The sequence below is a fragment of the Coturnix japonica genome, chromosome 1, assembly GCF_001577835.2.
Source record: "Coturnix japonica isolate 7356 chromosome 1, Coturnix japonica 2.1, whole genome shotgun sequence".
NCBI classification, from domain to species: domain Eukaryota; kingdom Metazoa; phylum Chordata; class Aves; order Galliformes; family Phasianidae; genus Coturnix; species Coturnix japonica.
Window position 1 is genome coordinate 69,140,266 of NC_029516.1, and position 14,708 is coordinate 69,154,973.

General features: G+C 42.4%; 1 protein-coding gene across 1 annotated transcript in view; it reads left to right on the forward strand.

The window, feature by feature from the left end:
• The window catches only part of CASR (calcium sensing receptor), a 60,730-nt gene that overhangs the window by 40,276 nt on the left and 5,746 nt on the right, over window positions 1-14,708 (forward strand). Inside the window, exons 4-6 of the mRNA XM_015873473.2 lie at window positions 550-1,431; window positions 12,534-12,764; window positions 14,533-14,656. Coding sequence (XP_015728959.1) covers window positions 550-1,431; window positions 12,534-12,764; window positions 14,533-14,656 — 1,237 coding nt within the window. The remainder of the gene's footprint in view (window positions 1-549; window positions 1,432-12,533; window positions 12,765-14,532; window positions 14,657-14,708) is intronic.

Below are 14,708 nucleotides of genomic sequence, written 5' to 3' on the forward strand. Positions count from 1 at the left end.
GGAAAGAAAATGAAATCCCATTTTATGTTAAAATACAGTGGCTCTTGGAGTGTGAAATCCTACTGGCTTGTTTATAGATTCTGGTCAGCAATTAGGAATTATGCTATTGACAGCATTACCGTCCTGGTCCCCATGGTTAAGGCCACTGATGCACATCATGTTTCTCTTACTGGCAGGGTTTTATATAACAGGCTCAGGTTCCTGATGGAGCCTGTTTAAAGATGGGGACAGAAGTGCCGCCCATAGCTCACCTACTTGCTATTCCCCCAGGCTCATGTCAGTGTCTGTCTCCCTTATCCTTGGCCTTGCAGGAGGGCAGGTGCTTGCTCCAGCCCCTCAAGGCCTGGGCAGCTGTTCCTGTATATGTGTATTGGGACACCCACATGTACAACCACAGGCAAAGAGGATGTGGCTGACAGTGAGGTTCCAGCTTTCCCTTCTTCTCTTCCAAGGTTACATAGCTTGACAGTGATGTTAGGTAAATGTACACATTTTATGCCCAAGCACTTCACTTCATGGTCTGTTTTCTTGTTCTCTATGCTCTCGCAGGTCAGCTATGCCTCATCCAGTCGTCTCTTGAGCAACAAGAACCAGTTCAAGTCCTTCCTCCGCACGATCCCCAATGATGAGCATCAGGCCACTGCGATGGCAGACATCATCGAGTACTTCCGCTGGAACTGGGTGGGAACGATTGCAGCTGATGATGACTACGGCCGACCAGGGATTGAAAAGTTTCGGGAGGAGGCCGAGGAGAGAGATATCTGCATTGATTTTAGTGAGCTCATCTCCCAGTACTCAGATGAAGAAGAGATTCAGCAGGTGGTGGAAGTCATCCAGAACTCCACAGCACGAGTGATTGTGGTTTTCTCCAGTGGACCAGACCTGGAACCCCTCATCAAAGAGATTGTCAGGAGAAATATCACTGGCAAGATCTGGCTGGCAAGTGAAGCCTGGGCCAGTTCGTCCCTGATAGCCATGCCAGAGTTCTTCCGTGTCATTGGCAGCACCATTGGGTTTGCACTGAAGGCAGGCCAGATCCCAGGCTTTCGTGAGTTTCTACAGAAGGTGCATCCCAAGAAGTCTGCCAACAATGGTTTTGCCAAGGAGTTTTGGGAAGAGACATTTAACTGCTATCTCCCCAGTGAGTCCAAAAATTCTCCAGCTTCAGCTTCCTTTCACAAGGCCCACGAAGAGGGCTTGGGAGCTGGAAATGGTACAGCTGCCTTCCGACCTCCATGCACAGGTGATGAGAACATCACCAGTGTGGAGACACCGTACATGGACTTCACACACTTACGGATATCCTATAATGTATATTTGGCAGTATATTCTATCGCTCACGCTTTGCAGGATATATATACTTGTACCCCTGGGAAAGGACTCTTCACTAATGGATCCTGTGCAGACATTAAGAAGGTTGAGGCATGGCAGGTAAGTCCTTTGCCAGTATTAAAGTGTGCCTAAGCAATATGTTCATAGAAAAAGAAAGAAAGGAAGAAATAGCTGTTCTGGAGCACCTCCAGGCTACCTGGGGAGGAATGACATTCACTGTCCTGGATCTCAGACACACAAACAGACTCCTGAGATTTTGCATATAACTGGTGAAAAGTTAGGTGCTTGCTTCCACCTTGCACTGAATGTGAATTTTTGTTAGGTTTGCCTGCAGTAGAAAAGGTTTAAATTAAGCTAAATTTTCTTATATTTGCAACAGACCAAAAGTGCATACACAGACAATTACCGTGGCCAGGCTGACGCAAGGTAACTTGATCATATATTGAGCCCTTACATAAACAAGAGGGCCTGCGGAGAACACATAAACAAGGAAAACAGTTTGTCGAGTTCATTTTCTTTGGCAAGTTCTACAGGTTTTGCAATCCCACAGCAATTTTCCATACAGGCCACATTTTTTTTTTCCGTAGTTTTCAGCTTGTATAGGATCAGACTAAAGCAGGCCGAATAATGAAGGAAAATAATGAGTTGGTTACTGGGCAAATAACAGAGCTGCTCTGATTTGGCAGCTGTACTTGTGAACTAACAAAATGATACTAAAAACACATTCAGTAATTCAGTCAATACGTTCTGCTCTGTGGCGCATATGATACTCTGGCATTCTGTTTTCTGATCCTTTGTGAATAATCTACACCCTATGATGTGTTTGACTGTGCTATCTGATGTTAAATTCAGGCTAACGAATGAAGACATGCCAAATATGCAACGAATTTATTTGCCCTGTTCCAGCCATCACATAAAACTTGGATCCAAACAAATCTGAAATCACGAGAGCACTGGTGAATGCAAAGATACCACATCCCTGTTTGCTTGTGTAAATCCCTGTGTTTGGGATAGTCTAAGCAAAGGAGAAGCTACCCATGCCACAGACTTTGGCTCAGTATTTGCATATGTATAAACTGTAGTTCAGTTTCCACCTAGTGTCAGTGAATATATAAACATCAGTCAAACCAAAGTAAAAGGTTTTGTCTTGAAATCTGCACTCTTTATCACTAGGTATCCAATTCGGGTTTGCCAAAGCAACTCTACTTGGAGTTGGAGAGTGCAGGATTAGATCCTGGTTTAGGGTAGTTCTGAAGCTGCTGGTTCAGATGTTTCTGTCTCTTAATGCTGTTCTGCTTTTCAGCAGCGAACCATTAGAACCAAGCAAGTCATAGACAGATTTAGCTTTCACTTGTATCAGAAAAATGTTCCAGAATAAATATTCATTCTCTCATGCCTTGTCACTCTGGAAAGTAAAAATAGCGGGATGTTCACACCACACCAAGGGAACTTGTTTGTTGAGGATTATAAAATCGGAAAGAAAATTTGAGTTAACTTTTGGGTTTTTTCTTCTGTTTATTTTTGTTTGAATGGTTTTTGTTTGTTGGATTTTTGGGGGTTTTTTTTGTTTGTTTTATTTTCTTTTTCTTGTCTGGTTACATATCAAAATGTAAGCAGCGTGATCCAGGCTTCCTGCCTCAAAGGGGGGATCAGCACCAAGTGAACAGGACTGGTTGGAAGTAGCAGGTCCTATAAAAGAAGCAGGGTACTTGAAATGCCCACCATTATGTGGTGTTTAGTATCAAGCTCGTTTGATATTTGTGTGGGGTTTTTTTCATTTCATTTCCACATCAAACAGGAGAATAGCGGGTAAATGGCAAGTTTGTGTACACACCTACTTCACATCAGGTATTGCGGCTCATTCCCCTTGGGAAGCTTTCCTCAGTCATGGGAGGGTAATGAGTTCACCTCCTGATATTGCATCCTCCAGCATCTGCAGGGAGCAGTTCTGAACAACTGCTGTGTAAGACTGAAGAAAACCTTGCTGCAGGACTTAACCTCATTTACAGCCATTACGCAGGTGATAAGTGCCTGCTGATCCCCTTCCTCACAACTGGTTCAAGAGTCTGAACAGAAAGCAGTCTGAGAGAGCAAGGAAAGCATTGGGAAGCCTCGATAAACAGAGACTAGAGGCAGCAGTGTATGAAATCCACGACCAGGTGGTGTGTGTGACAGATAAGGTGATCCCTGTGAACTCGTGGTTCCATTAGCCTCTGAACTCCTTCCCATGGTTGTCTTTGCTAGTGAGTCAGTGGCTGGCAAGGACAAATAGTGTGCTCTGCAATTTAATTGTGTAGCGTTCAAATTTGTTTATTTTGAGTGGTTTTATCCCATTAACTCATTGGATTTATTTTCTGTTCTGATAACTGCAAACATTTTATACTCAGAATACAAACCTTTTGGAGGAACTGTTTTATATACTTGGTGGAGGGTGTTTGTGTGGGTTTTTATATAGAAATGATGCTTGTTACCTCACACGATCTGTTCCCTTGAACTGGATAGCAAGAAGCCTAGCACAGTTTCTGTCAGCCAGCTAGACTGGGTGCAGTTCTACTAGGGACTCACCATCTACAGTATCAGAAAGCTCTATGTATGCTTCACCACAGGGATCATGGGGTTTTATGCCTGCCTCTTTGTCCCATCTCTGTAACAGCTCAAGCAGTCTGCTATTACAGTATTACTTTTCTCAACATCTTTGATAGAGAAGCCCTTATCTGTGAACAAATAGCTGATAGGCCTCCCTCTTGCTTCACAGTAATAACACTGCAATTCAGTGGGAAAGACAGGTTCTTGAGAAGGCAAAAAGGGTGCAGTCACGAGGTCACGGAGTCCTCAGATGGACCCTCAGGGAATTTTCAAGTTGTGGTTACGCTGGAGACTGTGAACTTTGGCAAGTTCATGGATGAGAAATGAGATAGCTCTTCTAGTCAGCAAGGCAAAGCATCCTGCACATGCTGAAAAATGTGCTGTCCAAATGATTAAGGATGCACTTGTGTAAATTATTCTACACGTAGAAATCCAATTGTCCTCAGACTTGGTGAAAAATTGCCATATGCTTTTCCACATAAGAAAAAAAAAAATCCAATACAAATTGGCTTAACTTAGCAACAGCTAAAGTCTTTTATTACAGGGATGTGCACCTCCCAGCCAGCAGTTCCTTCCTCCGTGCTGCTGATACCCATTTTGAAGAGATAAAAATGGATTGGTGCCTTCTCCAACTTTGCATTTAGGTATATCTCTCTGGCTGTCAATTGATTCTGCAGGGCTTTAAAGAAGTGAGTGTTTCCTGAGATAACATACATCTGCACAGAGTTGTGAGCGTAGGGGCTTATCTAATCAATTTTGTGTCTGTCGAACTATATAGACCTGTCTGCACGATTAAAATGGTGTAGTAAAAACAACTGCTTAGTGGGATAGAGAGTGAAACAATATCAGAACAGGTATTTAACTAAAGCTGGTGTGAAATCTGGTAATTTGGGAAGACTTTCTGTGAAAACAGAGGCAGCTGCTGAATATCAGGCAATTGGAAAAGCTTATATAACGTGTACAGAAAATGAGCTGAAGATATATTTGTTATGAACAGAGTGTCAGTCATTTCAACATTGTGACTTATTGTAGGAGACCATTAATAGCATATAATGGACCCTTTTGCCTTGTATAATTAACGAATGATTCCCCTGCTGGAGCAGAAGCAATATATTGCTCAGAATTGACCTTTACTAGTGTCTGTAGGTTGCCTAAGCTTCAGTCATGTGCATGAGATGAATTACATAAAGGTTATTGAAAAACTGTAGAAATCAAATCCTTGATAAGTTATATCCATGTTGTCCGAGTTTTGTATTGATATGAAACAGGCTGCCCTGGGAAGTGGTGGAGTCACTGCTCCTGGAGGTGTTCAAGAACTGTGTAGAAGTTGTGCTGTGGGACATGCTTTAATGGGCATGATGGTGATGGGTTAATAGTTGGACTAGATGATCTTAGAGGTCATTTCCTGCCTTAGTGATTCTATGAAATGGCAAATTCAATCTTAATCTGGTAGCCAAGTGGAATGTACCCAAGCAGAGTAATAGTGAACCCACTGGGACTTCAGCTGACTGATGATGGGACTGTGCTTGTAAGAGATGTCCTGAAATGACTGCATGAGTTTGATCAACTCAATGTGACTATTGGAGACTTTAAGACTTTTTATGGATAAAAAGACTATTGGATATTAATTAATATTTTATGGATAATACGACATGGATATTAAGACTATTTATGAATAGTAGTTCTTGAATCAATTAGAAATAAGCATAGTATTAGAAATAAGCATGAGGAATGATCACTGATTTGCTGAAACAAATGATAGCAAGCATGTCTTATCTATCTACTGTCAGTGTACACACAGAGGTGGTTTACCCAAGCAATGAAGTAATTTATCCTATGGTTTCAAGTAAGAAGGAATTTACAGTACAAAGTTGCTGCAGGTAAAGGCAGCAGCACACAAAGTACACCCCAAAATACCATCCAATATTACTGACAATTAGCTCTCACTGTACTTTCATTGCTTCTTTTTCTGTCCAGAGACTAACTCTGTATACAGAAACTTAATAGGAGCCTCTTAGAGCCACTTTCTTAATGATCATGTAGTTTACAATCCTTTGTGTCATAAACTGTATACTTTTGTACTACATTCAGGAGAGTAATCTTGATCCATCCAAGGTATGCTTTGTGTTAGATAGGAAGCCTAGGCTGTTTGCTGGTCATACTTGTGTTTAACATGATTTATTTTCCCCAGTAGTCATGCTGGGTAGCAGGGCTTTTTCTTTATTAGTATGGTCCCTGGTATGTCACAGTTTCTATCACAGATCATGCCTTGTTTCTAGTTTGAGTTTAACTGACCTTTAGTTCCATTGGTCCTCACTTGGCCTTGTACTGTTAGATGTAAAAGTCCACATGAACTGCTCATCATTTTTGTTAAATTATTCCTCGATCTCATCTTGATAATTGAAAGAGTTGAATTTAATGCTAAAATGTGTTTTCTGATTTATTTCTGTATCTTGCCGAGTTACTCATCCTTTTTGGCAGATATTCATTCTTGCTCTAACAGCCAGACATTGAAAAAAAATAAAAAAGATCCCACACTTAACAGACACTTATTACTTCCTCATTTACACATGCATGAGTTCTATTAGTCTTCCTTGGCAAGAGAGGAAAGGTCATAACAAACAGCCAGTAATACTGTATTGGATGTGGCACCCTTTCTGTGCCTGTGGCTGGAATTTCTTATGCCTTCATACATAAATCTGAATTTCTCTGTATTAAACCCAGATGTGAAAGAGCAAGTGGATCAAGCAGTGTGCGGAAGGGATGGGGGCAATGCTTCTTATTTCTTGTAATTTACTGTTATGTTAATCCATGCATTTCCTGTAAATTCTACAAGCAGCGTTTTTGTTGTTGCTTCCAGAGTGCTGATGAGCATATTGGATTACACTGAGTTACTGACTGAAGCCTGAGGAGTTGTCCATGAGCTGATGGCTTGTCTCTGTGGATATTTGCTTTTAGAAAGCTGTTTGTAATCCTTCGTCCATGAGAGGGTGCTTTACATTAAATGTGTATATCATAAACCAGCTCTATTGGCAGTCTTTTCTCTGCTGTTGAGCAGTGTGAAGAACTTCCTGGTTCTGCTACTCTTTTAGACCTGACTGAAATTGCTCAGGCTGTTCTCTGGTCCCTTCTTAAGGACCTTCCACCTCCTTTAATGACACATTGTTGCTTCAAAGTGAGTGCCGCTGGGATAAGTACATACTTTTGTAAATCATTCGGATTTCTTGCTCATTCATCATCATCTTCATTTGTCTTTTTCAGCCTTATGTAGTGAGGGTCTGGCATTCATGACACCCTCTTACTTTAATACATTCAAAAAATAGCTTAAAATGTTCCATGATGATCTTTTCCTCCTTGTTTTCCAGAGATACGGTTTGCATTCTGTTTGCCATTAACATAATGCTTGTGTTTTGCAGCTTTGTTTGAATGGTCCACATTAGAGTAATGCCCTTTAGAGCACACCTGCTTTGTATGATGATGACAATGACATATAATTATCCCTTACTGAGTTTTTACTTTATTGTATCTCTGAACTCATACTGAGTTTATCATGCATGCAGATCATGTACTGTCATTCAATACTTTCCTAGTAAGTAGCTTTTCATTGGATTTTCTCTGTCCTCTTGGGCACAGAAATCTCTGTCATCTTTGGCCTACACTTGTGTATCACCAGGTCAGGTTATCAGTTAGAAAATAGCTTCGTTTTGTGTAGTATTACATTCCAGGCCTAGGAATTCTCCAGAGAAATCCTTTTCTACTTCACTACTGTAGTTTTTGCCCTAATTAGTAGAAACTGCATGAATGCTCACAGTATTTTTAAAGAGGGGACAGATGCTGTCATTTAAGGCACTTTTCTTCAGAAAAAAAATATACATTTTCACAGCCTTCCAGGTGCATTTTTAGACCTTGCAGCCACTTCTCAGCTGGTGGATCAAGCTGAAGTCTCCTTGGGATGGCACTGAACTGGGACCAAGGCTATTCCAGATGGTTCATCTGCTGAAGTTATTTGGCAGAAGGACTTGTGCAGACTCTAAGGAACTAGTAGTATAATATTGTGCTTTGTGCTATACAAATGTCTTGGGATTTCATCATACAGTTGGATTTTAACTTAAAACAGAAAGAGGGAAAACAGTGATAAAATGTTAGTGTGTGTCCCCTGCCGTCTCCCTCAGATTTAGTCAAACTCATTAAGTACAGTTAAAGCCAAGTTAGTTGGAACATTATCCAACTAAACACTTCAGAATGAAGTGTTTCTTCTCCATTAAAATGAAAGTAATTAAAATTAAAAATGGAACTGTGACTTAAAGGTCACATTTCTAAGCTTGACTTAAAAATACATTGCTCTGAATTTCAATTGGCTGGATTTGACATGAAATATGTAAATCTTTGGTTTCATAAAATTCTATAGTTGAATCATCAAGTCCAACCGCAGCCTAACCAGCACCCTAACTCTAAAAACCCTACACTAAATCATATCCCTAAGTACCACATCCAAATGGCTCTTAAACACAACCAGGGATGGCGATTCAATCACCTCCCTGGGGAGCCTATTCCAGTACCTAACTGCCCTTTCTGTAAAGAAGTTCTTCCTAATACCCAACCTAAACTTGCCCTGGCACAACTTGAGGCCATGAGATGTAATGCAGAGGACGTTGGCGCTCTATTTATTTGCTCTTGTATGTAGATTGCTCCAAAAGCAATTCCTCCTATTTATTTCCATGAAAAATACACACGCAACCTGGCCTTTAATACTTCCAGGGAGAGGACATCTGTAACTTCTGTAGACTGCTTCCTTTTATGACAGCCAGGTGTCCTGTACTCGTCTCGGTCCCTGAATAAACTCAGTTGGTTTTGAAGTGGTCTCTGCTTCTATATGGATGTAAATCACCTCCTTCCTACAAATTGCTGTGTTTGTCATAATCGTCCTCTGCCTCCTCCCTTGCAGTTTTTTCTCATTGAACAGAGGTCAGACTGGCTGTCTAAGAGTTATCATAGTGATATTTCTTGACACCTTTGATCTTCTTTTAATTTTATTCTTCTTTTCTGATCAAGTTACTGGAGCTAAATGCATTTTCCAAGGAAAACTGTGCTATATATATTGGCACCATATTCTCCATGTCATTTTCTTTCTCATTCCATCATAATGTTCTGATTGCCTTTTCAACTGCATAATATGTAGGCTGCCTAAAGTAATGAATGGGTCTCTGTCCAGAGAGTGGCACTCTCTTTCAGGAGTGCCATGCACGTATTTCCTCCTGATACTTGACTACTGACAGATGTCAAATCCTGTGTGCCATGACCACTGGGTTAGTGTGACAGCTGAGACTTCAAGCACTTACGTATATTGCAGTGACTGAAGTACTGAAACAAGGGGAAAACACATCCTCAGAAATTCAAAGTGAGTGGGAGAACTCACCACTTTCAGTACAAATACAAATGATAGCTGGTACATGGGCACTAGTTAAAGACCTGCCACAGTTGAGGCAGATTAAATGACAACTCATAGCAGATCTGGACACTGACATTTATTTAACCATCAAACTATGGCCTATGCACCTCAAGATGGAAATCTTAAAGGCACGAGATCAGGCTGTCCCTGAATGCCATAAGGTGAGCCATAGGGGAAGAAGACCAGTGCAGATGAACTGGGAAAAACTATTGAGACTCAGGAAGAAAAAGAGTCTGTGTCTGTGAACCAAGGAAAATTTCCATCCTCTACTTGATGCAGCAGGGAATGTGACCACTGAAGATAAGGAGAAGGCTGAGGTCCTCAATGCCTTCTTCACATCTGCTTTTAGTAGGCAGGTTGGTTATCCTCAGGGCACTTTATGCCCTGATCTGGAAGTCTGGGATGCTACACAGAATACACCCCTGGTGATTCAGGTGGAAACGGTTAAAGAGCTTCTCCTCTATCTGTATTGTCACAAGTCCATGGGATCAGACGGGCTCCACCCTAGGCTGCTGAGGGAGATGGGGCGGGAGGGGGGGGTGACCAGACAACTACAACTACAACTACAACTGGGTGACCAGACTGGTAGATGAGGGAAAGGCTGTTGATGCAGTCTACCTAGACTTCAGCAAAGTCTTTGACACCATCTCTCACAGTATTCTCCTGGGGAAACTGGCTGCCCATGGCCTGGACAGTTATACCTTCCTTTGGGTAGGGAACTAGCTAGAGGGCTGTGCCCAGCAGGTAGTGGTTAATAGAGTTAAGTCTGGCTGGCGACCCGTTACAAGTGGTGTCCCCCAGAGGTCGGTACCGGGGCCCATTTTGTTTAATATCTTTATTGATGACCTAGATGAGGAAATTGAGTGTATCCTCAGTAAGTTTCAGATGACACCAAGTTGGGAGGTGGTGTTCTTGCATTTTCACCAGCCTCTCAGCTGCGTATGTGAGAAATGGGTTTTCCTGCTCCTTTCAGTATCCTTCCCTGCCACTGAAGGGATAGAGGAAAATACAACGTGCACCCCTGCTCCATCCCCTGAAGACCCTTAATGGTTCTTAATCTCTCCACCTCCTCCTTGAGCTTCACCACCGCACTGAGCAGATCACTCACCTGCTCACACCTCATGCAGGTGGAATCTCCACCGCCCTTCACCAGTAGCAAGAGGCTCAGGCTGCAGACAGACTTAAACTACGACCCTTTTTAGGTGAGCACTCCGTCTGAGTCACCACGATTTCGCCAGAGCTTTCTACCTAGTGGAGACCATGGCTACATTTGTTGTCACTGCACCCTCTAGTGGCAGATTTTGCTAAATTTTTTTAGGTTTTGCTGGTTGCTAAATTGGAGAAAAATGGATTTGATGGATGGAACACTCGCTGGATAAGGAGTGGGCTGGGTGGTCAGTGGCTCAGTGTCCAAGTAGAGACTGGTGTAAAGTGGTATTCTTCAGGGATCCGTACTGGGACTGGTGCTATTTAGCATCTTTGCTGGTGACACAGAGTGTCTGTGTCTGTGTCTGTCCAGATACTGTTGTCCCTCCTCTAGGGATTTTAAGGAACAGAGTAACTGAGATGAGATAAGGGCAGAACAATGCATCCAAGGGATCTAGAAGTTTCTCCATCCACTCTCTTGCTGGCAGTATGACCAGCCATCCTCCTGCCTCTGCAGATGATCAGGAGAGGCAGGACTTGAACTGAAGAATCTTAAATAGAGCTCTTGCAAGATTGTCCCTTAATGTGTGGAGTAACTTTAACCATAAGAATTGCGAGTTCTGCATCTCCAGCCTATAGAAGTAAAGATCAATGCAGCAGTAATACTCACTCAGGGCTAGTGTAGGTCAGCACAGTGCTGCAGTATTGTGTGAAACTGTAATACTGATTTGGAGTGAGGATAAATAGGGCATTTAACACAATGTAAGAACTCAAATATGATCAGGATACCAATGCTGGAGGAGTTACTCTGGGGTAGCTGCTAGAGCCTGCAGAGAAATGCAGGTTTCCTGAGTCATCAGGTCCCATCCTGTACATTAACATTTGGACATACTTCCAACCAGAGCACACAAAGCTGAAATGGTATTGCCAGCAACATCCTGTGTCGCTTTGATTAGTCTAGACTCTTTCTGACTGGCATTAATAGAAACAGTGAGAAGAGACAAGGTTATCTCTGCAGCTCTGGAGTTTTTACTTTGAGACAGGAGGGTTTCAAGGAGAAAAAGGTGACATCCAGGTGCTTTCTGAGTCACACCATTTTTTAGCACTTAATCTTTACAGAGAAACTGTCTAATTGAGAGCATCCATTAAATAGGGGGGAAAAGCTGATGAATGAAGAAGACAGCAACTAATTCCCAGAGATTAGAAAAGTACCTATTGTGTGGATGAATTGTCACACAGTTGTTTGTTGCTGTTTCTTTCATCTACTTGTCAGGCTATTGGGATCATCAGTTTTGCAGCTGCAGTTGTTTCTGGGATTAACTGCTTTTGTCCACAGTATGTGACAGCTTAAGGCATGAAGATCACAGAAGTCAACATGTGGGGACAAGCAGAATGACATTATCTGAAACTGCATGACAATGGGACAGAAACCATAAGAAAGAGCTATGAACTGCCCAGGCCTCCTGTGTAGTGAATTATTTGGATATGTTGGTTTTTATGCAAGTGTATTAGGCTTGGAATTATCAGATGAAGAGATGAGTTTGAATTGTTTCCCAGGTAGTATTTCTGCTTCTGAGTGATTAGTCATTCAGAGATGAATGGTACGGACTGATTACATTTATGGTGTTTTGCAAGAGAAGGACAAGAAGGATACCTGGGTGACCAAAACACTTCAGTCACTTCTGCCATATTTCTGCCCCTTGAAAGAGAGAGGAAGGAGGGGGGAGGTGGGAGAAAGGGACAAAAGAGGAATGCCAGAAGGCTGAGAGGTGTAGTAACTGGTGAGCAGTGTTGCAATGGGTGCAATCCATCCTATGGGCTACACCACCTTGTGCCGTCTACAAGGGTTTGTGTGTTCATGTGAAGTCTATGAGAGAAAGCCTGCTGCTGTTGTAATAAAGTGGGTTTCTCGAGAAATTAGGAGCTGCAGTAAAGTGATTATTTCCAGTTTTGTTCCCATATCTGATCCGTTCATGTTGTGAAACACAGGCATTTATGATGTCTCTGTATCTCTCTCTAGGTTCTGAAACACCTGCGCCACTTAAATTTCACCAGTAACATGGGGGAGCAAGTGGACTTTGATGAGTTTGGAGACCTGGTGGGGAATTACTCAATAATCAACTGGCATCTCTCTCCAGAGGATGGCTCAGTTGTCTTTGAGGAGGTGGGGCACTACAATGTGTATGCCAAGAAAGGGGAGAGGCTCTTTATCAATGAAAACAAAATCCTGTGGAGTGGATTCTCAAAGGAGGTAAGTGCTTAAACCCTTAAAGCATTGTTTAACAAGTCACATCAATCTGAAATTCGAACAGACTTCGCATAGTCCTCATGCTATTGCACTGCAACTCGTTAAAAGACCTATTCATCTTATTGCATACATATTCTCTGCCCTAGTCCTTCACACCCTCAATATACACTTCTAGGTTGGCTGGTGGATCAGATAACTCTGCAGCAGGTAAATTTGCCCAGCACATTTACACCATCAGCTGAGCCTTACCTTTGTGGTACCTTTGCTAACAGTCAAAGTACCTTTTCTGTTTGTTGATGGGGCTTTTTCCCCACGCTTAAGCTGAATAATTATGTTTTCTTTTCTACATTCCTCCAGCAGTGCAATATCCCTGTTCTCTGTCCTAAACTATTACAAATGCAGCTACATTGCTGAGTTTCATGCCAGAAAATATAAATTATGTGACAGCTGGGGGGACTGGAATCTCTGTGTCTGTTGTAGCTTGTTTTGTTGGGGTGATTTTTTATAGAGCCTTGCTCAAAGGCAGAATAGCCAGTATTCTGTTAAGTAATTGGAGGCTTCTGAGCTTCAGTATTGCTCAAAAAAGATGAAATATAGTTAGTTTTAAATTTAACTTTTTAACACGGGAACTGCAGCATTGGCCAGAGTTGGAGGGGGGGAAAATATGAGTTAAACAGTAGAAAAAAATAGATAGATTTGTTCTGGCAGAACTTGATGAAGTTTCCCACAAGATACTTAAGAAAGCAGCCTACGCAATCTCAATAGCACTAGCAATTTGTCTTTCAGGAATACGGAGGACGTGTGATGTCTCATAGGATTAGAGGAGGCTAAATTGTGATATCTGCTTTTTAAAGCAGATATTGGAGAGCTAAGGGAATTACACACAATTAAGCTGAGCTTCGGTAATCCAAAGGACTTGATAAAAACAAATATGAAACAGTTTATAAATAGTTATAGGATAATTAAATGATAAGAAAAAGCCAACCTGGATTTGTCAAGATGAAATCATGTAAAACCAATTTAATTTCCTCCCTGGCAATGCAATCAGCTTAGTAGATAACAGAGAAACAGCACACAACTTCAGCTGGGTTTTTGATTCAGCCTTGTTCAAACTCATCACTGACAGCCTAAGGAAGGACAGGACAGGAGATGTCCTCCTGATGGATGTACAACCTGTGGAAAGCTGTCCCAGGCAGTAGGTGACAGCAGTTTGCTGTATGGTGCTTTAAGTGGGGAGCTGCCAAGATTTGCCCTGGATATGCACCTGCCCAATTAATTATGCACTCCTGATTAACAGCTTAGAACTGGTGTTCCCAAAATGCTGCAGCCATGCACTTAGCTTCATACAGATCAAGGTGTTCTGCTGGCAGTGGGAAATATGTGCTTAGCTCACATTCTCATGCCTATGCGTGCTTGTGCAATCACTCACTGCCAGGGTATGACTGTGATCACGTAGGCTCACTCACACACAGCATGAATGTGCAGCCAGCAGGTAACACAGCAGGTCAGTGCAGCAGCAAAAGCCTGGAAGCCTGGGTAACCATTCTGGTGAGAATGAGGCAGGGGCTTTACAAGTCCCTTCCATGGGCTTTGACATGGAGAACCCAAGGGTTCAGGGAATACTGTTGTGCAAGATCTTCAGTGTCTGAGGCTTTCCACCTAGCATGTTAAGCAAGCAGTAACACCCTTGGGGTAAGCTCAAGGCCTGCTGTAGGAAGACTGTACTTGAGGTACTGTTGCTGTTAACCCTCCTCGGGCTCTTTTCTTGCAGGTGCCCTTCTCCAACTGCAGCAGGGACTGCCTGCCAGGCACCAGGAAGGGCATTATTGAGGGAGAGCCCACGTGCTGCTTCGAGTGTGTGGACTGCCCTGATGGGGAGTACAGCGATGAAACAGGTAATGCACACAGCTCTGCTCTGGGGTTTACATGGACCAGAAGAGTCCTTTG